At 40.8% G+C, this 23,881-nt stretch overlaps 1 protein-coding gene across 1 annotated transcript in view; it reads left to right on the top strand.

Moving 5' to 3' along the window:
* The window catches only part of UBE3D (ubiquitin protein ligase E3D), an 875,767-nt gene that overhangs the window by 365,219 nt on the left and 486,667 nt on the right, over positions 1-23,881 (top strand). The window contains exon 8 of the mRNA XM_053712029.1: positions 1,027-1,193. Within this exon, the coding sequence (XP_053568004.1) occupies positions 1,027-1,193 (167 nt within the window). The remainder of the gene's footprint in view (positions 1-1,026; positions 1,194-23,881) is intronic.

The following is a 23,881-nucleotide window of genomic DNA, read 5'->3' as shown; positions in this document are numbered from 1 at the left end:
CTAACAACCTAAGTAAAGGTGACATATATAATCCTAAACCAATTATCTCCGCTTTGTAGGCCATTTCTTTAATAAAATTCAGTATTTCTTGTCTTACCAACATCTGAGGCTTTCAGTTACCTGCCCATTCATATAGTTAATTTCTGAAAGGGAAAGTATTATTAGTCATATTGTTGCACTTTATGGTCAGGATTAGAGTTGCCTTTATGTGGACAAGGTTCTCGTAGAGATAATCTGTCCACACACCTTCAAGGCCTCTGGAGCAGCATCATCTGCTGGAATTTAAGATTGCATGAGCAATTACTTGTGCCACCTGTCCCCAGCTCCCTGCTCTCACACAACCAACTGTGCAAGAGCAGGGCTTGTCAGTCATTCTGGGCAAATGAGTCTTATAACCGCTGCTCATTAACTTTCAGTTGCATGCTCACATGAGTGAGCCTGCTCTGAAGCAGCCCCAAACCTGCTTACACAACTTCATAAATGGAGACCATATATAAACTAATATAATCTTGATTTATTATTTAGAACTTTCTAATGAAATACATGAGATACCATCTATATTTAATGTTAGTATGTTTTATATTAAGCATCGAAGCCTATTCCAGTGCACCTCAGTCTTTTCAGCAGAAAATATTACTTGATGTACATTTTTAATAAATACCTCCTAATCACTAGTTGTAAATTCTATTACACATACTTTAAAATACCTGTACAGTTAGAAAAATAAAGTACTAGAGCATACAGTTTATCCCATGTGTTAACTTACTCACCTTGGATCAAGGTGCCAGAACATAAAAAGGCATGCAGTTATTTATTTTTTGTGTGCCGTACATCCAAAATAAAACTCAATATATACCTTCCCACTTTCTAATTCAGCAAGTTTGGCATTGCAAGTTTGTATTTTGAGTTATGATTTGTCAAATCTAGAAACTCTATAAACATTGTTATTAGGTTAATAACATTTCATATTTTGTATACATTTTAACCAGCATTTAAATGCAGCATCCTTTTGTTTTCATCCTACAGCTCTGGCTTCTGAATGTTGACACATTGATGGTGGAATCAATAACACAATCTGGCTATGAAAAAAATGAATTTTATTCTGATATCTCCAGTCTGTCCTTAACTTCAGTAGAAGCCAAAAATGTTGCAAGAGTTTTGTACTCCTCCTGCACTAACAGTAAAAACAAAGAGTAAGTACTTCTTTCTCTATATTTGTATGTTATTTTTCTTTCTTTGTATATTAAATAATCCCTTTATTACCCATTCCCCAGTTTTGCATAACCAACACAGTAATTACCTTGTATCTATGCCTCTACAGACTGCCCTCTTATTTCAGTTCATTTCACAGACTTGCATTTCAGCCAATCAGTGTTCACTCCTCAGTAAATTCACATGCATGAGCTCAATGTTATCTATATGAAATACATGAACTAACACCCTCTAGTGGTGAAAAACTGTCAAAATGCATTTAGATTAGAGGCAGCCTTCAAAGTCTAACAAATTAGCACATGAACCTCCTAGGTTTAGCTTTCAACTTTCAAAATACCTAGAGAACAAAGCAAAATTGGTGATAAAAGTAAATTGGAAAGTTTAAAATGACATGCCCTATTTGAATCATGAAAGTTTTTTTTTGGACTTGACTGTCCCTTTAATAGAACTATTCATTACATTTTATAGATTTTGCATTACCTTAAAATGAATAAGGACAAAATATATTTCTAATTAATAATATTAAAGTGAATGTCAATTTTGATGCTAAAGTGCCCGGTTTTTAAAAATTTGATGAAAAACAGGGGCACTTTAATTCATCAAAATTTACATTTCACTCCTGTTGTGAAAAAAAACTTACCTTTTAATCTTCACAGCAGCTCCAGCTTCCTTCACCCGTCGCAAAGCCTCTTCCTGAGTCTAAAATGAGGAATCTGGCTTCCTCCAATCATGGTGTTGAATCAGACACTGATTCCCCCGGGGAACCGTGATTGGAGTATGACCTATCCATCATTTCTGAAATCACAAATGGCTTGCAACGACCAGAGGAAGCTGGAGCTTCTGTCAAGTTTAAAAGGTAAGTTTTTTTCACAACAGGAGTGAAATGTAAATTTTGATGAATTAAAGTGCCCCTATTTTTAATCAAATTTTTTAAAACCGGGCACTTTATCATCAAAATTTACATTCACTTTAAAGAGCCATGAAATCCACTTAAAGGGACACTGAACCCACATTTTTTCTTTCATGATTCAGATAGAGCATGAAATTTCAAACAGGAATGTAAATCATAGCAGCCGGCTCATTTTAGGTTCAGCACCATGGATAGTGCTTGCTTACATTTACCCACCAATAAGCAAGCATAACCCAGGTTCTCAACCAAAAATAGGCTGGGTCCTATGCATCACATTCCTGCTTTTAAAATAAATATAGCAAGAGAACGAAGAAAAAATGATATTTGGAGTAAATAAGAAAGTTGCTTAAAATTGCATGCTCTATCTGAATCATGAAAGCAAAAAATTGGGTTTAGTGTCCCTTTAAACTTTCATGATTCAGACAGAGCATACAATTTAGAAAAAAAACCTCTCTTTAAACTGATAAATTGGCCATTTGCAATAGAGTAAGGGACACATTTTGGGTGACAATTCTGGCATGGAGTAATTCATTTCCATCAATTTTTTTTTTTATACACATCTGTTTTAATAGTACATCAGAGCAGCCTATAAGTGTATAAGATGGTTGATAGATATTTTACAATTTTCAAATGGGAATTTTAGATTTAAATCATTAATGTTTATCCAGTCAATAAAAATGTATTCTCACTATCAAATTGACCTATTGGTAGTCTAGTGGATTGATACACTGCTTGGTACCACAATAGCACGGGTTTGTATCCCATCAGGTTTAAGTAAAAACCTTTGCAAGGCGTCCTTTTAGCACGTCTGCCAGTGTTTTTCTAATATTAACAATTCCCAATTATGTTTTTATCATAATGATGATAATAAAACTCTCTCTCTCTGTGTGTGTGTGTGTATGTATGTATATATATATATATATATATATATATATATATATATATATATATATATATATATATATATATATATATATACTGTGTGTATGTGTATGTATGTATATATATATATAATTTATGTATAACATGAACAGGCACTAGTAATGGGCAGTAACACTTCCTACAATACACTAAATGTAAGACTGTTAGCCGTCCTGCTGTGTTATCACTCCACAATGTGTGTAACACATGGTGCTTACAATTCTATGTGGCTTGCTCTGGGTTTATTTAGCACCCCTCAGCAGAAATAGGACTATTGCAAATTAGGTCAGTGAGACTCTGTGACAGAGAAGGCCCAAAGGCATCCACTCAACCCTTCATAGGATTTAATTTGTTTTCATTAACCAAAGTGTATAGATTATATACATAGAAATACAGTGTGTGTATGTGTGTGTAAATATATTTTTAAAATAAAATTAATTGTGAAGAGGAGGTAGAAGTCTTGGTGAGTTCCCACGCTTTTTTCTCTTGTAAGGTGTATCCAGTCCACGGATCATCCATTACTTGTGGGATATTCTCCTTCCCAACAGGAAGTTGCAAGAGGATCACCCACAGCAGAGCTACTATATAGCTCCTCCCCTAACTGCCATATCCAGTCATTCTCTTGCAACTCTAAACAAGCATGGAGGTAGTAAGAGAGAAGTGGTGTAACATAGCTGTTTTTTTTTCTTCAATCAAAAGTTTGTTATTTTTAAATGGTACCGGAGTTGTACTATTTTGTCCCAGGCAGAAAATAGAAGAAGAATCTGCCTGTGATTCCTATGATCTTAGCAGGTTGTAACTAAGATCCATTGCTGTTCTCACACATGACTGAAGAGAGAGGTAACTTCAGCGGGGGAATGGCGTGCAGGTTATCCTGCTATTAGGTATGTGCAGTTAAAATTTTTTCTAGAATATGTGAATGCTAGAAAATGCTGCTGATACCAGATTTATGTAAGGTAAGCCTGAATACAGTGATTTAATAGCGACTGGTATCATGCTTACTTTCTGAGGTAATACTCTTATATATTTACAATATAAAACGTTTGCTGGCATGTTTAAACGTTTTTATATATACTTTGGTGATAAAACTTTATTGGGGCCTACTTTTTTTCCACATGGCTGGCTTAAATTTGCCTAGAAACAGTTTCCTGAGGCTTTCCACTGTGTTACTATGAGTGGGAGGGCCTAATTTAGCGCTTTTTTGCGCAGTAACTTTTACAGACTGAGACATCCAGCTTCCTCCAGGAATCCCCTGAATGCTATAGGACCTCTCTCAAGTGCTCTTAGGCTTTCCAAAATCGTCTGTTGGGGAAGGTAGGCCCACAGCAAGGCTGTGGCAGTTTGGTGTGACTGTTAAAAAACGTCTATATCTTTTTTTGATCCGTTTTTTGAACTAAGGGGTTAATCATCCATTTGCAAGTGGGTGCAATGCTCTGTTAGCTTATTATACACACTGTAAAAATTTTGTTTGATTTACTGCTTTTTTTCACTGTTTTTCAAATTCTGACAAAATTTGTTTCTCTTAAAGGCACAGTACCGTTTTTATTTTTGCTTGTTAACTTGATTTAAAGTGTTTTCCAAGCTTGCTGGTCTCATTGCTAGTCTGTTTAAACATGTCTGACATAGAGGAAACTCCTTGTTCATTATGTTTAGAAGCCATGGTAGAACCCCCCTATTAGAATGTGTACCAAATGTACTGATTTCACTTTAAGTAATAAAGATCATATTCTGTCTTTAAAAAAATTATCACCAGAGGAATCTGACGAGGGGGAGGTTATGCCGATTAACTCGCCCCACGTGTCAGACCCTTTGACTCCCGCTCAAGGGACTCACGCTCTAATAGCGCCAAGTACATCTAGTGCGCCCATAGCGTTTACTTTACAAGACATGGCGGCGGTCATGGATAATACCCTGTCAGCGGTATTATCCAGACTACCTGGGTTTAGAGGAAAGCGAGACAGCTCTGGAGTTAGAAGAAATACAGAGCATACTGCCGCTTTAAGAGCTATGTCTGATACTCCCTCACAATATACAGAAGCTGAGGAAGGAGAGCTTCTTTCTGTGGGTGATTTTTCTGATTCAGGGAAAAAGATTCAACCTGATTCTGATATGTCTACATTTAAATTTAAGCTTGAACACCTCCGCGTGTTGCTCAGGGAGGTTTTAGCTGCTTTGAATGACTGTGATACAATTGCAGTGCCAGAAAAATTGTGTAGATTGGATAAATACTATGCAGTGCTGGTGTGCACTGATGTTTTTCCAATACCTAAAAGGTTTACAGAAATTATTACTAAGGAATGGGATAGACCAGGTGTGCCGTTCTCTCTCCCTCCTATTTTTAATAAAATGTTTCCAATAGATGCCACCACACGGGACTTATGGCAGACAGTCCCTAAGGTGGAGGGAGCCGTTTCTACTCTAGCTAAGCGTACTACTATCCCTGTCGAGGACAGTTGTGCTTTCTCAGATCCAATGGATAAAAAGTTAGAGGGTTACCTTAAAAAAATGTTTATTCAACAAGGTTTTATTCTACAGCCCCTTGCATGCATTGCCCGAGTCACTGCTGCTGCGGCTTTCTGGTTTGAGTCTCTGGAAGAGGCTTTACAGGTAGAGACACCATTGGATGACATACTTGACAAGCTTAGAGCACTTAAGCTAGCCAATTCTTTTGTTTCTGATGCCATTGTTCATTTGACTAAACTAACGGCTAAGAATTCTGGTTTTGCTATTCAAGCGCGCAGGGTGCTATGGCTTAAATCGTGGTCAGCTGACGTTACTTCAAAGTCTATGCTGCTTAACATTCCCTTCAAGGGGCAAACCCTATTCGGGCCTGGTTTGAAGGAGATCATTTCTGATATCACTGGAGGAAAAGGTCATGCCCTTCCTCAGGATAGGTCCGAATCAAGCGCCAAACAGACTAATTTTCGTGCCTTTCGAAACTTCAAGGCGAGTACGGCCTTGAAGTTTCGAAAGGCACGAAAATTAGACCGACTTGGACTGTGGCAAAAGATCCCTCTTGTTTTCCTCTAATGCAAAACAAGAGGGATCTTTTGCCACAGTCCAAGTCGGTCTGGAGACCTAACCAGACCTGGAAAAAAGGTAAGCAGGCCAAAAAGCCTGCTGCTGCCCCTAAGTCAGCATGAAGTATCAGCCCCCTATCCGGTAACGGATCTAGTAGGGGGCAGACTTTCGCTCTTCGCCCAGGCTTGGGCACGAGATGTCCAGGATCCCTGGGCGTTGGAAATTGTATCCCAGGGATATCTTCTGGACTTTAAAGCTTCTCCTCCAAAAGGGAGATTTCACCTTTCATAATTATCTGCAAACCAGATAAAGAGAGAGGCATTCTTACACTGTGTTCAAGATCTCCTAGTTATGGGAGTGATCCATCCTGTTCCACAGGAGGAACAAGGACAGGGATTTTACTCAAATCTGTGTGTGGTTCCCAAAAAAGAGGGAACCTTCAGACCAATTTTAGATCTCAAGATTTTAAACAAATTCCTCAGAGTTCCATCATTCAAGATGGAGACTATTCGTACCATCCTACCTATGATCCAGGAGGGTCAATACATGACTACAGTGGATTTAAAGGATGCTTATCTTCACATTCCGATACACAAAGATCATCATCGGTTTCTCAGGTTTGCCTTCCTGAACAGGCATTACCAGTTTGTAGCTCTTCCCTTTGGGTTAGCTACAGCCCCAAGAATCTTTACAAAGGTTCTGGGGTCACTTCTGGCGGTCCTAAGACCGCTGGGCATAGCAGTGGCCCCTTATTTAGACGACATTCTGATACAGGCGTCAAATTTCCAAATTGCCAAGTCTCATACGGACATAGTTCTGGCATTTCTGAGGTCGCATGGGTGGAAGGTGAACGAGGAAAAGAGTTCTCTATCCCCTCTCACAAGAGTCTCCTATCTGGGAACTCTAATAGATTCTGTAGAAATGAGGATTTACCTGACAGAGTCCAGGTTATCAAAACTTCTAAATTCCTACCGTGTTCTTTATTCCACTTCTCGCCCTTCGTGGCTCAGTGTATGGAAGTAATCGGCTTAATGGTAGCGGCAATGGACATAGTGCCGTTTGCACGTCTACATCTCAGACCGCTGCAACTATGCATACTCAGTCAGTGGAATGGGGATTACACAGATTTGTCCCCTCTACTAAATCAGGATCAAGAGACCAGGGATTCTCTTCTCTGGTGGCTATCTCTGGTCCATCTGTCGAAGGGAATGACCTTTCGCAGGCCAGATTGGACAATTGTAACGACAGATGCCAGCCTTCTAGGCTGGGGGGCAGTCTGGAACTCTCTGAAGGCTCAGGGATCGTGGACTCAGGAGGAGACACTCCTTCCAATAAACATTCTGGAACTGCGAGCGATATTCCATGCTCTTCAGGCTTGGCCTCAGCTAGCGACAATGAGGTTCATCAGATTTCAGTCGAACAACATCACGACTGTGGCTTACATCAACCATCAAGCGATGTTAGAAGTCTCAAAGATAATTCGCTGGGCAGAGTTTCACTCTTGCCACCTATCAGCTATCCATTTCCCAGGTGTAGAGAACTGGGAGGCGGATTTTCTAAGTCGACAGACTTTTCATCCGGGGGAGTGGGAACTCCATCCGGAGGTGTTTACACAATTGATTCATCGTTGGGGAAAACCAGAACTGGATCTAATGGCGTCTTGCCAGAACGCCAAGCTTCCTTGTTACGGATCCAGGTCCAGGGACCCCAAGGCAACACTGATAGATGCTCTAGCAGCGCCTTGGTCCTTCAACCTGGCTTATGTGTTTCCACCGTTTCCTCTGCTCCCTCATCTGATTGCCAAAATCAAGCAGGAGAGAGCATCGGTGATCTTGATAGCGCCTGCATGGCCTCGCAGGACTTGGTATGCAGATCTGGTGGACATGTCATCCTTTCCACCATGGACTCTGCCGCTGAGACAGGAGCTTCTACTTCAAGGTCCTTTCAACCATCCAAATCTAATTTCTCTGAGGCTGACTGCCTGGAGATTGAACGCTTGATTTTATCAAAGCGTGGTTTCTCAGAGTCAGTCATTGATACCTTAATTCAGGCACGAAAGCCTGTCACCAGGAAAATCTATCATAAGATATGGCGTAAATATCTTTATTGATGTGAATCCAAGGGCTACTCATGGAGTAAGGTCAGGATTCCCAGGATATTATCTTTTCTCCAAGAAGGATTGGAGAAAGGATTGTCAGCTAGTTCCTTAAAGGGACAGATTTCTGCGCTGTCTATTCTTTTGCACAAGCGTCTGGCGGATGTTCCAGACGTTCAGGCATTTTGTCAGGCTTTAGTTAGAATTAAGCCTGTGTTTAAACCTGTTGCTCCACCTTGGAGTTTAAATTTGGTTCTTAAAGTTTTTCAGGGGGTTCCGTTTGAACCTCTTCATTCCATAGATATCAAACTTTTATCTTGGAAAGTTCTTTTTTTGGTAGCTATTTCCTCGGCTCGTAGAGTTTCCGAGTTATCTGCCTTACAATGTGATTCTCCTTATCTGATCTTCCATGCAGATAAGGTAGTTCTGCGTACCAAACCTGGGTTTTTACCTAAGATGGTATCTAATAAGAATATCAATCAGGAGATTGTTGTTCCATCATTGTGTCCTAATCCTCCTTCAAAGAAGGAATGTCTATTACACAATCTTGACGTGGTTAGTGCTTTAAAGTATTATTTACAAGCTACTAAAGATTTTCGTCAAACATCTGCTTTGTTTGTTGTCTACTCTGGACAGAGGAGAGGCCAAAAGGCTTCGGCAACCTCTCTTTCGTTTTGGCTAAGAAGTATAATTAGCTTATGAGACTGCTGTGGCTTCCACATGGGCCTTTAAAAATGAGGCTTCTGTTGAACAGATTTGAAAGGCGGCGACTTGGTCTTCGCTTCATACCTTTTCAAAATTCTATAAATTTGATACTTTTGCTTCTTCGGAGGCTATTTTTGGGAGAAAGGTTTTACAGGCAGTGGTACCTTCCGTTTAAGTACCTGCCTTGTCCCTCCCTTCATCCGTGTACTTTAGCTTTGGTATTGGTATCCCACAAGTAATGGATGATCCGTGGACTGGCTACACCTTATAAGAGAAAACATAATTTATGCTTACCTGATAAATTTATTTCTCTTGTGGTGTATCCAGTCCACGGCCCGCCCTGTCATTTTAAGGCAGGTATTTTTTAATTTTAAACTACAGTCACCACTGCACCCTATGGTTTCTCCTTTCTCTGCTTGTTTTCGGTCGAATGACTGGATATGGCAGTTAGGGGAGGAGCTATATAGCAGCTCTGCTGTGGGTGATCCTCTTGCAACTTCCTGTTGGGAAGGAGAATATCCCACAAGTAATGGATGATCCGTGGACTGGATACACCACAAGAGAAATAAATTTATCAGGTAAGCATAAATTATGTTTTTTTGTAGGACTTGACCCCTGTATAAATAGTATATTATGTATTAAAATAGCAGCTTGTTTGGAGCTAATTAAATAGCTGTATAGGCTTTAAATTGTTGTGACAGGTGCTTTAAAGTGATGTGACAGTAATTTAGCTATGACTATTAGCTTTATGCTGATACACATATGCTTTGTATCTGCTATGTTTTTATGAAACTCCATGTGAGAGGGTCTATCCCTTCTTTTATACATTAAATAAACATTATGTTTTATTGAAGTATACTCTGAACGTGCCTGCCTGTTCATTGCTACTTTTCTGGGGTTGCAAATAGATTCAGTTTCCATGAAATTATCTTTAACAGATCTAAAGAAGGTTAGGGCATGCAATTTTAAACAACTTTCTCTTGCAAGGTGTATCCAGTCCACGGCTTCATCCTTTACTTGTGGGATATTCTCATTCCCTACAGGAAGTGGCATAGAGAGCACACAGCAGAGCTGTCCATATAGCTCCCCCTCTAGCTCCACCCCCAGTCATTCTCTTTGCCGGCTCTAAGCACTAGGGTCTCTCTACGGGAGGGTAAAGTGAATGTGGTGTAAGTTTTGTTTTTTAGTAGCTATCTCTTCTGCTCGAAGAGTTTCAGAATTATCTGCCTTACAGTGTGATTCACCTTACCTGGTGTTCCACGCAGATAAGGTAGTTTTGCGTACCAAGCCTGGTTTTCCTCCTAAAGTTGTTTCTAACAAGAATATTAACTAGGAAATAGTTGTTCCTTCTCTGTGTCCTAATCCTTCTTCGAAGAAGGAACGTCTGTTACACAATCTTGATGTAGTTCGTGCTTTAAAGTTCTATTTACAAGCAACTAAGGATTTCAGACAAACATCTTCCTTGTTTGTTATCTATTCTGGTAAGAGGAGAGGTCAGAAAGCGACTGCTACCTCTCTTTCCTTTTGGCTGAAAAGCATCATCCGTTTGGCCTATGAGACTGCGGGCCAGCAGCCTCCTGAAAGAATTACTGCTCATTCTATCAGAGCAGTGGCTTCCACATGGGCTTTCAAAAATGAGGCTTCTGTTGAACAGATTTGTAAGGCAGCGACTTGGTCTTCACTGCATACTTTTGCCAAATTTTACAAATTCGATACTTTTGCTTCTTCGGAGGCTATATTTGGGAGAAAGGTTTTGCAAGCAGTGGTGCCTTCTGTTTAAGGTTCCTGTCTTGTTCCCTCCCTTCATCCGTGTCCTAAAGCTTTGGTATTGGTATCCCACAAGTAAAGGATGAAGCCGTGGACTGGATACACCTTGCAAGAGAAAACAGAACTTATGCTTACCTGATAAATTACTTTCTCTTGCGGTGTATCCAGTCCACGGCCCGCCCTGGCATTTAAGTCAGGTAAAAAATATTTTGTTTAAACTACAGTCACCACTGCACCCTATGGTTTCTCCTTTTTCTTCCTAACCTTTGGTCGAATGACTGGGGGGTGGAGCTAGAGGGGGAGCTATATGGACAGCTCTGCTGTGTGCTCTCTTTGCCACTTCCTGTAGGGAATGAGAATATCCCACAAGTAAAGGATGAAGCCGTGGACTGGATAAACCGCAAGAGAAAGTAATTTATCAGGTAAGCATAAATTCTGTTTTCCTATTTATTTTTATCATCAAATTTGTCCTCTTGGTATTCTTTGTTGAAAGCTAAACCTAGGTAAGCTCATATGCTAATTTCTAAGCCCTTGAATGCAGTCCCTTATCTCAATGCATTTTATCAGTTGTTCACAGCTAGACAACACTAGTTCATCTGTGTCCAATAAGTAACATTGTGATCACACCTGTGGAGTTATTTATAAGTCAGCACTGATTGGCTATAATGCAAGTCTGTAGAGAATTAGATACAAGGTGATCACAGAGATAAAAAGTGTATTAATATAACTGTGTTGGTTGTGCAAAACTAGGGAGGGATTATCTATTCTTTTAAACATTTACAATTCTGGAGTAGATTATCCCTTAAATTATGCAGTTAATTTGTGCTTTGGATAGCAGAAAATGTTATAATTTCTCCAACATAGGTGTGTCCGGTCCACGGCGTCATCCTTACTTGTGGGATATTCTCTTCCCCAACAGGAAATGGCAAAGAGCCCAGCAAAGCTGGTCACATGATCCCTCCTAGGCTCCGCCTACCCCAGTCATTCTCTTTGCCGTTGTACAGGCAACATCTCCACGGAGATGGCTTAGAGTTTTTTAGTGTTTAACTGTAGTTTTTCATTATTCAATCAAGAGTTTGTTATTTTCAAATAGTGCTGGTACGTACTATTTACTCAGAAACAGAAAAGAGATGAAGAATTCTGTTTGTATGAGGAAAATGATTTTAGCAACCGTAACTAAAATCCATGGCTGTTCCACACAGGACTGTTGAGAGCAATTAACTTCAGTTGGGGGAACAGTTTGCAGTCTCTTGCTGCTTGAGGTATGACACATTCTAACAAGACGATGTAATGCTGGAAGCTGTCATTTTCCCTATGGGATCCGGTAAGCCATGTTTATTACGATTGTAAATAAGGGCTTCACAAGGGCTTATTTAAACTGTAGACTTTTTTTGGGCTAAATCGATTGATATTAACACTTATTTAGCCTTGAGGAATCATTTATTCTGGGTATTTTGATTTAATAATATCGGCAGGCACTGTTTTAGACACCTTATTCTTTAGGGGCTTTCCCAAAGCATAGGCAGAGTCTCATTTTCGCGCCGGTGTTGCGCACTTGTTTTTGAGAGGCATGGCATGCAGTCGCATGTGAGAGGAGCTCTGATACTCATAAAAGACTTCTGAAGGCGTCATTTGGTATCGTATTCCCCTTTGGGTTTGGTTGGGTCTCAGCAAAGCAGATACCAGGGACTGTAAAGGGGTTTAAAGCTTAAAACGGCTCCGGTTCCGTTATTTTAAGGGTTAAAGCTTCCAAAATTGGTGTGCAATATTTTCAAGGCTTTAAGACGCTGTGGTGAAAATTTGGTGAATTTTGAACAATTCCTTCATGTTTTTTCGCAATTGCAGTAATAAAGTGTGTTCAGTTTAAAATTTAAAGTGACAGTAACGGTTTTATTTTAAAACGTTTTTTGTACTTTCTGATCAAGTTTATGCCTGTTTAACATGTCTGAACTACCAGATAGACTGTGTTCTGAATGTGGGGAAGCCAGAATTCCTATTCATTTTAATAAATGTGATTTATGTGATAATGACAATGATGCCCAAGATGATTCCTCAAGTGAGGGGAGTAAGCATGGTACTGCATCATTCCCTCCTTCGTCTACACGAGTCTTGCCCACTCAGGAGGCCCCTAGTACATCTAGCGCGCCAATACTCCTTACTATGCAACAATTAACGGCTGTAATGGATAATTCTGTCAAAAACATTTTAGCCAAAATGAACCCTTGTCAGCGTAAGCGTGGATGCTCTGTTTTAGTTACTGAAGAGCATGACGACGCTGATATTAATATCTCTGAAGGGCCCCTAACCCAATTTGAGGGGGCCAGGGAGGTTTTGTCTGAGGGAGAAATTACTGATTTAGGGAACATTTCTCAGCAGGCTGAATCTGATGTGATTACATTTAAATTTAAATTGGAACATCTCCGCATTTTGCTTAAGGAGGTATTATCCACTCTGGATGATTGTGAAAATTTAGTCATCCCAGAGAAACTATGTAAAATGGACAAGTTCCTAGAGGTGCCGGGGCTCCCAGAAGCTTTTCCTATACCCAAGCGGGTGGCGGACATTGTTAATAAAGAATGGGAAAGGCCCGGTATTCCTTTCGTCCCTCCCCCCATATTTAAAAAATTGTTTCCTATGGTCGACCCCAGAAAGGACTTATGGCAGTCAGTCCCCAAGGTCGAGGGAGCGGTTTCTACTTTAAACAAACGCACCACTATTCCCATAGAGGATAGTTGTGCTTTCAAAGATCCTATGGATAAAAAATTAGAAGGTTTGCTTAAAAAGATGTTTGTTCAGCAGGGTTACCTTCTACAACCCATTTCATGCATTGTCCCTGTCACTACAGCCGCATATTTCTGGTTTGATGAACTGCTTAAGGTGCTCGATAGTGACTCTCCTCCTTATGAGGAGATTATGGACAGAATCAATGCTCTCAAATTGGCTAATTCTTTCACTCTAGACGCCTCTTTGCAATTGGCTAAGTTAGCGGCTAAGAACTCTGGGTTTGCTATTGTGGCGCGCAGAGCGCTTTGGTTGAAATCTTGGTCGGCTGATGCGTCTTCCAAGAACAAGCTACTAAACATTCCTTTCAAGGGGAAAACGCTGTTTGGTCCTGACTTGAAAGAGATTATCTCTGATATCACTGGGGGTAAGGGCCACGCCCTTCCTCAGGATCGGCCCTTCAAGGCAAAAAATAGACCTAATTTTCGTCCCTTTCGTAAAAACGGACCAGCCCAAGGTGCTACGTCCTCTAAGCAAGAGGGTAATACTTCTCAGGCCAAGCCAGCTTGGAGACCAATGCAAGGCTGGAACAAGGGAAAGCAGGCCAAGAAACCTGCCACTGCTACCAAGACAGCATGAAATATTGGCCCCCGATCCGGGACCGGATCTGGTGGGGGGCAGACTCTCTCTCTTCGCTCAGGCTTGGGCAAGAGATGTTCTGGATCCTTGGGCGCTAGAAATAGTCTCCCAGGGTTATCTTCTGGAATTCAAGGGACTTCCCCCAAGGGGGAGGTTCCACAAGTCGCAGTTGTCTTCAGACCACATAAAAAGACAGGCGTTCTTACATTGTGTAGAAGACCTGTTAAAAATGGGAGTGATTCATCCTGTTCCATTAAGAGAACAAGGGATAGGGTTCTACTCCAATCTGTTCATAGTTCCCAAAAAAGAGGGAACGTTCAGACCAATCCTAGATCTCAAGATCTTAAACAAATTTCTCAAGGTCCCATCGTTCAAGATGGAAACCATTCGAACTATCCTTCCTTCCATCCAGGAAGGTCAATTTATGACCACGGTGGATTTAAAGGATGCGTATCTACATATTCCTATCCACAAGGAACATCATCGGTTCCTAAGGTTTGCATTCCTGGACAAACATTACCAGTTCGTGGCGCTTCCTTTCGGATTAGCCACTGCTCCAAGGATTTTCACAAAGGTACTAGGGTCCCTTCTAGCGGTGCTAAGACCAAGGGGCATTGCAGTAGTACCTTACCTGGACGACATTCTGATTCAAGCGTCGTCCCTTCCTCAAGCAAAGGCTCACACGGACATTGTCCTGGCCTTTCTCAGATCTCACGGCTGGAAAGTGAACGTGGAAAAGAGTTCTCTATCCCCGTCAACAAGGGTTCCCTTCTTGGGAACAATTATAGACTCCTTAGAAATGAGGATCTTTCTAACAGAGGCCAGAAAAACAAAGCTTCTGGACTCTTGTCGGATACTTCATTCCGTTCCTCTTCCTTCCATAGCTCAGTGCATGGAAGTGATCGGGTTGATGGTGGCGGCGATGGACATAGTTCCTTTTGCGCGCATTCATCTAAGACCATTACAACTGTGCATGCTCAGTCAGTGGAATGGGGACTATACAGACTTGTCTCCGAAGATACAAGTAAATCAGAGGACCAGAGACTCACTCCGTTGGTGGCTGTCCCTGGACAATCTGTCTCAAGGGATGATGTTCCACAGACCAGAGTGGGTCATTGTCACGACCGACGCCAGTCTGATAGGCTGGGGCGCGGTCTGGGGATCCCTGAAAGCTCAGGGTCTTTGGTCTCGGGAAGAATCTCTTCTACCGATAAATATTCTGGAACTGAGAGCGATATTCAATGCGCTCCAGGCCTGGCCCCAGCTTGCGAGGACCAGGTTCATACGGTTTCAATCAGACAACATGACGACTGTTGCGTACATCAACCATCAGGGGGGAACAAGGAGTTCCCTAGCGATGGAAGAAGTAACCAAAATTATTCTTTGGGCGGAGTCTCACTCCTGCCACCTGTCTGCTATCCACATCCCAGGAGTGGAAAATTGGGAAGCGGATTTTCTGAGTCGTCAGACATTGCATCCGGGGGAGTGGGAACTCCATCCGGAAATCTTTGCCCGAGTCACTCACCTGTGGGGCATTCCAGACATGGATCTGATGGCCTCTCGTCAGAACTTCAAAGTTCCTTGCTACGGGGCCAGATCCAGGGATCCCAAGGCGGCTCTAGTGGATGCACTAGTAGCACCTTGGACCTTCAAACTAGCTTATGTGTTCCCGCCATTTCCTCTCATCCCCAGGCTGATAGCCAGGATCAAGCAGGAGAGGGCGTCGGTGATCTTGATAGCTCCTGCGTGGCCACGCAGGACTTGGTATGCAGATCTGGTGAATATGTCATCGGCTCCACCTTGGAAGCTACCTTTGAGACGAGACCTTCTTGTTCAGGGTCCGTTCGAACATCCGAATCTGGTTTCACTCCAGCTGACTGCTTGGAGATTGAACGCTTGATTTTATCGAAGCGAGGATTCTCAGATTCTGTGATCGATACTCTTGTTCAGGCCAGAAAGCCTGTGACTAGAAAGATTTACCACAAAATTTGGAAAAAATATATCTGTTGGTGTGAATCTAAAGGATTCCCTTGGGACAAGGTTAAGATTCCTAGGATTCTATCCTTCCTTCAAGAAGGATTGGAAAAAGGATTATCTGCAAGTTCCCTGAAGGGACAGATTTCTGCCTTGTCGGTATTACTTCACAAAAAGCTGGCAGCTGTGCCAGATGTTCAAGCCTTTGTTCAGGCTCTGGTTAGAATCAAGCCTGTTTACAAACCTTTGACTTCTCCTTGGAGTCTCAATTTAGTTCTTTCAGTTCTTCAGGGGGTTCCGTTTGAACCCTTACATTCCGTTGATATTAAGTTATTATCTTGGAAAGTTTTGTTTTTAGTTGCGATTTCTTCTGCTAGAAGAGTCTCAGAATTATCTGCTCTGCAGTGTTCTCCTCCTTATCTGGTGTTCCATGCAGATAAGGTGGTTTTACGTACTAAACCTGGTTTTCTTCCAAAAGTTGTTTCTAACAAAAACATTAACCAGGAGATTATCGTACCTTCTCTGTGTCCAAAACCAGTTTCAAAGAAGGAACGTTTGTTGCACAATTTGGATGTTGTTCGCGCTCTAAAATTCTATTTAGATGCTACAAAGGATTTTAGACAAACATCTTCCTTGTTTGTTGTTTATTCAGGTAAAAGGAGAGGTCAAAAAGCAACTTCTACCTCTCTCTCTTTTTGGATTAAAAGCATCATCAGATTGGCTTACGAGACTGCCGGACGGCAGCCTCCCGAAAGAATCACAGCTCATTCCACTAGGGCTGTGGCTTCCACATGGGCCTTCAAGAACGAGGCTTCTGTTGATCAGATATGTAGGGCAGCGACTTGGTCTTCACTGCACACTTTTACCAAATTTTACAAGTTTGATACTTTTGCTTCTTCTGAGGCTATTTTTGGGAGAAAGGTTTTGCAAGCCGTGGTGCCTTCCATTTAGGTGACCTGATTTGCTCCCTCCCTTCATCCGTGTCCTAAAGCTTTGGTATTGGTTCCCACAAGTAAGGATGACGCCGTGGACCGGACACACCTATGTTGGAGAAAACAGAATTTATGTTTACCTGATAAATTTCTTTCTCCAACGGTGTGTACGGTCCACGGCCCGCCCTGGTTTTTTTAATCAGGTCTGATATTTTATTTTCTTTAACTACAGTCACCACGGTACCATATGGTTTCTCCTATGCAAATATTCCTCCTTAACGTCGGTCGAATGACTGGGGTAGGCGGAGCCTAGGAGGGATCATGTGACCAGCTTTGCTGGGCTCTTTGCCATTTCCTGTTGGGGAAGAGAATATCCCACAAGTAAGGATGACGCCGTGGTCCGGACACACCGTTGGAGAAAGAAATTTATCAGGTAAACATAAATTCTGTTTTTAGAAAGTATTATACTGCCCCAACCTGGCTACTTCATAATGCCACCTGGCTGGCAACATTTTCTGTGGCGAACACTGTTCGATTATAAATTTTGGTTAGTCCTTAGTTATCCTTTGTTAAAGAGTAATCCTAGGTGAGCTCAGGAGCGTGAACATGTCTTTAGCCGTTTAGCAGCAGTGTTTGCAGCAATGTCTATAGCAATGTTATACACCTTTGTAAACACTGCTTCCATAGATTGCTTAAAACGTGCACACTCCTATTAACTACCTAGCTTTACTTTTCAACAAATCATACGATGAGAAGAAAGCAAATTTGATAATAGAAGTCAATTAGAAAGTTGTTTAAAATTGCATGCCTAAATTAATAACGTTTACATTTGACTTTACTGGCCCTTTGAGGCTGCACTTTTTATGACTTGTGTTTTGAGAAGAAAATAAAAGGGACATCTGTTTAGTAAAGTGGAAAATTACTGCGGGAAAAATTGAATACTTTTTAGTTTTCCTAAGTTTTAATTTTTTAATCAAAGGGATAAAAAATTCAAAATTAAGCTTGCATGATTCAGACAGATCATGTAATTTTAAGGCACTTTTAAATTAAATTCTGTTTTAAAATATACTTTGCTCTCTTGGTTGTTAAAAAAAAAAAGTATATGTACATAACCTACACTAGTGGGAGCTAGCTTGTGATTGGTGCCTGGACATATTTGTCTTTTGTAATTGGCTGTCTAGATGTGTTCAGCTAGCAGCCAGTAGTGCTCCTTCGCCTAAAGATATCAAGAGAATGAAGCAAATTTGACAATAGATGTAAATTGAAAAGTTGTTTAAAATTGTATGTTCTATCTAAATCCTGAAAGAAAATATTTGAGTTTCATGTCCCTTTAATCTAAGGCCAGGGGACATATTTCAGCCTTCTAATGAATTTTTCCTGGCAAAACACTTTTCCAAACTGAATCCTGTGTATGTTTGAAACAGGAAAAATTGTTCAGGACCGTGATCTTCTTATAGCAATATTAATCTTTAAACAGCAGATGTGTACTTATTGCTATATATAGGAAATAGGCAATTGGGGCAGATCTGGTATATATATATATATATATATATATATATATATATATATATATATATATCTTTCTGGATCTGTACAATAACATGTATGTAACTACACCTTGTTGCTAGGCAGATATTGTGACTTGTTCATGCAAAAAAAGTGGCAAATAGGTTAAATTTCCTCCATTTCCTGGCAAAAAAACGTTTTCAATATGGTAGCATTTTAAAGGGACATACGGCTAGATTATGAGTTGTGCGTTAGGCTGAAAAAGCAGCGTTAACAGGTCCTAACGCTGCTTTTTCCCTACCGCTTGCAGGTTTAGGGGCACCCCACACTTCTTTGGCCTTACCGCAAAACGACTTACGTAAACTTCGTAAAGTCTTTTTTCTACGGGACTTCCATTGCGCTGATATTACGAGTCTGTCCTGGGAGGCCAAAAAGTGAGCGGTACACCCTACCCAGTCAAGAGTCCTAACGCATTTAAAAGTCAGTAGTTTTATGGTACAACGCCGTAACATAAAACTCATAGCTAAAGTGTTACATAGTACACTAACACCCATAAACTACCTATTAACCCCTAAACCGAGGCCCTCCCGCATCGCAAACACTAAAATTACATTTTAACCCCTAATCTGCCGCTCCAGATACCGCCGCCACCTACCTTATATTTATGAACCCCTAATCTGCTGCCCCCAACATCACCGACACCTACATTATATTTATTAAACGATAATCTGCCGCCCCCAATGTCGCCGCAACCTACCTACACTTATTAACCCCTAATCTGCCGCCCCCAACCAGTTTGTGACGAATCACGCCCTCTCAGCGTCACAATAGAGGGGTGTGGGCATGAAGAGGTTAATGGCACACAGCTCTGGTTCCCTTACCCTTGCAACTCTACTAAAGGACCTTAGAAGGGACACCTCATTAGCCCCCAATTCTTGTCCACACTGCTCTAATTAACAATTCCCCTGCTGCCACCACCAAAACTTTTAAATTAAAGGGGAGTTCTGGGGAGCCCCTAAAAACTCACACTATTTAACACCTTGGTAACGTGCCTTTAACCTTGTCTCAACAGGAGTGTGAATTCAGATATTAGAGCCCAAAGACAGAATGAGATTTTCTATGTGTTTAATAACAAAAACATCAACACAGGTTACACAGTGCAAAAGCATAAAGACATTCAAAAACAACATACAATTACAAAGCTACAGTTCTTTAAAAACAAAATTGGACCTGAAAATAATTACACAATACCTTACTTATTATCAAATTCCTTTAGGTATGTGGAGAGCTGCCATCTGATGTTAGTCTCTTGGTTTCCACCGTTTGCTCTCCTTCCCCAGGTGATTGCACAGATCAAACAGGAGAGGGCTTCAGTAATTCTAATCGAGCCTGCGTGGCCTCGCAGGACTTGGTATGACGATCTAGTGGACTTGTCCTCTCTGCCGCCGTGAAAGCTTCCATTGAGGCAGGACCTTCTCATTCAGGGACCCTTCCAACATCTGAATCTAGTTTCTCTGCAGCTGACTGCTTGGAGATTGAACGCTTGATTTTATCTAAGCGGGGGTTCTCTGATTCGGTCATTGATACTTTGATTCAGGCACGTAAGCCTGTCACTAGAAAGATCTACCATAAGATATGGCGTAAATATCTTTATTGGTGCGAATCCAGGGGCTACTCATGGAGTAGAGTTAGGATTCCCAGGATTTTATCTTTTCTCCAAGAAGGATTGGAGAAGGGGTTATCAGCGAGTTCCTTAAAGGGACAAATTTCTGCTTTGTCGATTTTACTACACAAGCGTTTGGCAGATGTTCCAGACGTTCAGTCTTTTTGTCAGGCTCTGACCAGAATCAAGCCTGTGTTTAGACCAATTGCTCCACCCTGGAGGTTGATTTTAGTTCTTAGTGTTCTTCAAGGGGTTCCGTTTGAACCCATGCATTCCATAGATATTAAGTTGTTATCTTGGAAGGTTTTATTTTTGGTTGCTATTTCTTCTGCTCGTAGAGTTTCCGAGCTTGCTGCGTTACAATGTGACTCTCCTTATCTTATTTTTCATTCTGATAAGGTGGTTTTACGTACCAAACCTGGTTTTCTTCTTAAGGTTGTTTCTAATAAGAATATTAATCAGGAAATTGTTGTTCCTTCATTGTGTCCTAATCCTTCTTCTAAGGAGCGTTTGTTGCATAACTTGGACGTGGTCCGTGCCCTGAAGTTTTACTTGCAGGCGACTAAAGATTTTCGTCAATCATCTTCTTTATTTATTGTTTTTTCTGGAAAGCGTAGGGGTCAGAAAGCTATGGCAACCTCTTTCTTTTTGGCTGAAAAATATCATCCGTCTGGCATATGAGACTGTTGGACAGCAGCCTTCTGAAAGAATTACGACTCATTCTACTAGGACTGTGTCTTCCTCATGGGCATTTAAAAACGATGCTTCTGTTGAACAGATTTGCAAGGCTGCAACTTGGTCGTCTCTTCACACTTTTTCCAAATTTGACACTTTTGCTTCATCTGAGGCTGGTTTTGGGAGAAAGGTTCTTCAAGCAGTGGTGCCTTCCGTTTAGGTTCCTGTCTTGTCCCTCCCTTTCATCCGTGTCCTATAGCTTTGGTATTTTATCCCATAAGTAAGGATGAAATCCGTGGACACGTCATATCTTGTAAAAGAAAAGGAAATTTATGCTTACCTGAGAAATTTTTTTCTTTTATGATATGACGAGTCCACGGCCCACCCTGCCATTTCTAAGACAGGTAATTATTTTTGTTAAACTTCAGTCACCTCTGCACCTTTGGCTTTTTTCCTTTCTCTTCCTAACTTCAGTCGAATGACGAGTGGGAGGGAAGGGAGGAGCTATATATACAGCTCTGCTGTGGTGCTCTTTGCCACTTCCTGCTAATCAGGAGGCGTTATCCCATAAGTAAGGATGAAATCCGTGGACTCGTCATATCTTGTAAAAGTAATAAATAAATCAGGTAATCATAAATTTCCTTTTTTTTCCCGGGTTTGCATGTTGGGTTAGCGCACACCCCTTTATTTTTCCCACGCGCTGATGTACGCACATCCGGTTAGTGCATGTTTGCTCGGTTATGCTTGCATTGGGTATTTGGTGTGCTTAATCTCCTTTAAACTGTCAGTTTTTTGGCAGGTGTTCCGAGGTAATGTTGTTTTCTCCTGTTCTTGTCCTTTTCAGTTCGGCTTAGCGAGCATTGTTCCTGTCAAAGCTGCTTAGGTGGGGGTAAATGGTTTTTTAAGGGGTTTTATAGTGTTTATTGCATTGCTGTGCCGTATGCTTTAATGACGCCGTCAAATTCTGTCCCTTAATCTACCCAAGAAATGCAGTCTGCTGAATGCCGTTTTACCATTTTTAGGTGTGCTTATTGTAAATAAACTGAGGTGCACTCTTCAGCTCATTTATGTGGCTCATGTTTAGATTTGTTAATGCATACAAACCAATCTAATGATGTTTCTTTGGGTACTAATGCACCTAATCTTTGTTCATTACAGGTTAATGCTGAATAATGCCTCTTGCCATGAAAACCTTCATCAAGGTTGCAGTCTTTGTGGCATTGGCTGCTTTCGCATCTTCAAATAAGTGTAAAAGGTCAGTTCAGATTTTACCTTCTACAAGTGCTATGTGCCCTGAACTCTGGGATACTGTTATATCTTCATATAGTGAAGTTTCCTCTGGAGATGAGGATTCCTCATTTAAATTTGAACCCGATATTTCCTATTTTTCGTTTAAAGTTGAACAAATCTGTTCTCTTTTAAAAGATGTCTTAATTACTTTAGGGATTAAAGATCCTAAAGTTTCTGATGATACACATTGTAATCATTTAAATCCTGTTTTTAGTACTGTTCTTAATCTCCCTGAGATTTTTCCTGTACCTGATGTTGTGTCTGACATGATTGCTAGGGAATGGTCTTAGCCAGGTGTTTAATTTAATCTTTTCTGCAAGGTTTAAAAAGTTATATCCTTTTTCTGCTGCTAATCTAGTGCTATGGGAAACGGTTCCCAAGGTGGATGGGGTCATTTCCACTCGGGCTAAACGTACTACTATTCTTTTGGAAGGCAGCACTTCTTTTAAGGGCCTTTTAGACAGGAAGTTAGAATCCTTTCATAGAAGGGCCTTTTTACATGCTGGCTATATTCTCACGCCAGTTGTCTAGTCTTTCAGAGCAGTTTTCTAATGACCCTGTTAATGCAAATCTATTGGGTTTGCAGTGCAAATTCTTTTATTTGTTATGCTGAGTTTGATATTATGAAGTTTAATGTCAAAAGCATGTCTTTAGCAATTCTTGCTAGGGAACCTTGTGTCTTAAATCCTGATCTGCTGATATGGCATCTAAATCTAGATTGTCTCATTTAGATTTTATTATTTCTACTTTTACTGGAGGTAAATGAGCTTTCTTTCATGTAATTGGCAAGAGTCCATGAGCTAGTAACGTATGGGATATACAATCATACCAGGAGGGGCAAAGTTTCCCAAACCTCAAAATGCCTATAAATACACCCCTCACCACACCCACAATTCAGTTTTACAAACTTTGCCTCCCTATGGAGGTGGTGAAGTAAGTTTGTGCTTGATTTTCTTCTGTGATATGCGCTTCTCAGCATTTTGAAGCCTGATTCCTCTCAGAGTACAGTGTTTGTCAGGGGGATGTGAAGGGAGTATCACCTATTGATTCAATGGTTTTCCTCACTGGAAATCGTTTCATAGGTTCTCTGTTATAGATTCATCTCCTACCTCCCTTTTCAGATCGACTATATACTCTCATATTCCATTACCTCCACTGATACTTTTTCAGTACTGGTTTGGCTATCTGCTATATGTGGATGGGTGTCTTTCGGTAAGTATGTTTTCATTACTTAAGACACTCTCAGCTATGGTTTGGCACTTTATGTATTAATATAAAGTTTTAAATATATGTATTGTACTTATATTTGCCATGAGTCAGGTTTATGTATATTTCCTTTTGCAGACTATCAGTTTCAAAATTAGGAAACATATTTAGGAAGTTATTTTTTCTTACCTGGGGTATAGTCTTTTCTTCAAATTGACTTCTTTTTCATTAAATTTCACGGGCAAAATTTGGCTCGCGTGGTCGCAAAATGCTGATATTTATTGCGTAATTCTTGGCGCGAGAATTTTTTTGATGCAAAGGTACGTTCGGTGACACAAATTCATCATTTCCGTCGTCTTAGTTGATGCCAGGTTTCCTTGCACAAGGTTGAATCTGCCATGATGCGAGTTGCATCATTTCCGTATGTTGTTATAGCCAAAAAATGTCATTTTGCGTTGTGCCTCATACTTGGCGCCAAATAATTTCATTATTTAAACCCCAATTCCTATATGCCTCTTGCCTTTTTTATGCTCAGAGAGCTATGCTGTTTGCATTTTTTCCCCATTCCTGAAACTGCCATATAAGGAAATTGATAATTTTGCTTTATATGTTGTTTTTTTCCTCTTACATTTGCAAGATGTCTC

This window comes from Bombina bombina, chromosome 4, assembly GCF_027579735.1.
Source record: "Bombina bombina isolate aBomBom1 chromosome 4, aBomBom1.pri, whole genome shotgun sequence".
NCBI lineage: Eukaryota > Metazoa > Chordata > Amphibia > Anura > Bombinatoridae > Bombina > Bombina bombina.
Note: the sequence above shows the minus strand (reverse complement) of the source record. Positions and strands in the feature narration are given on the sequence as shown.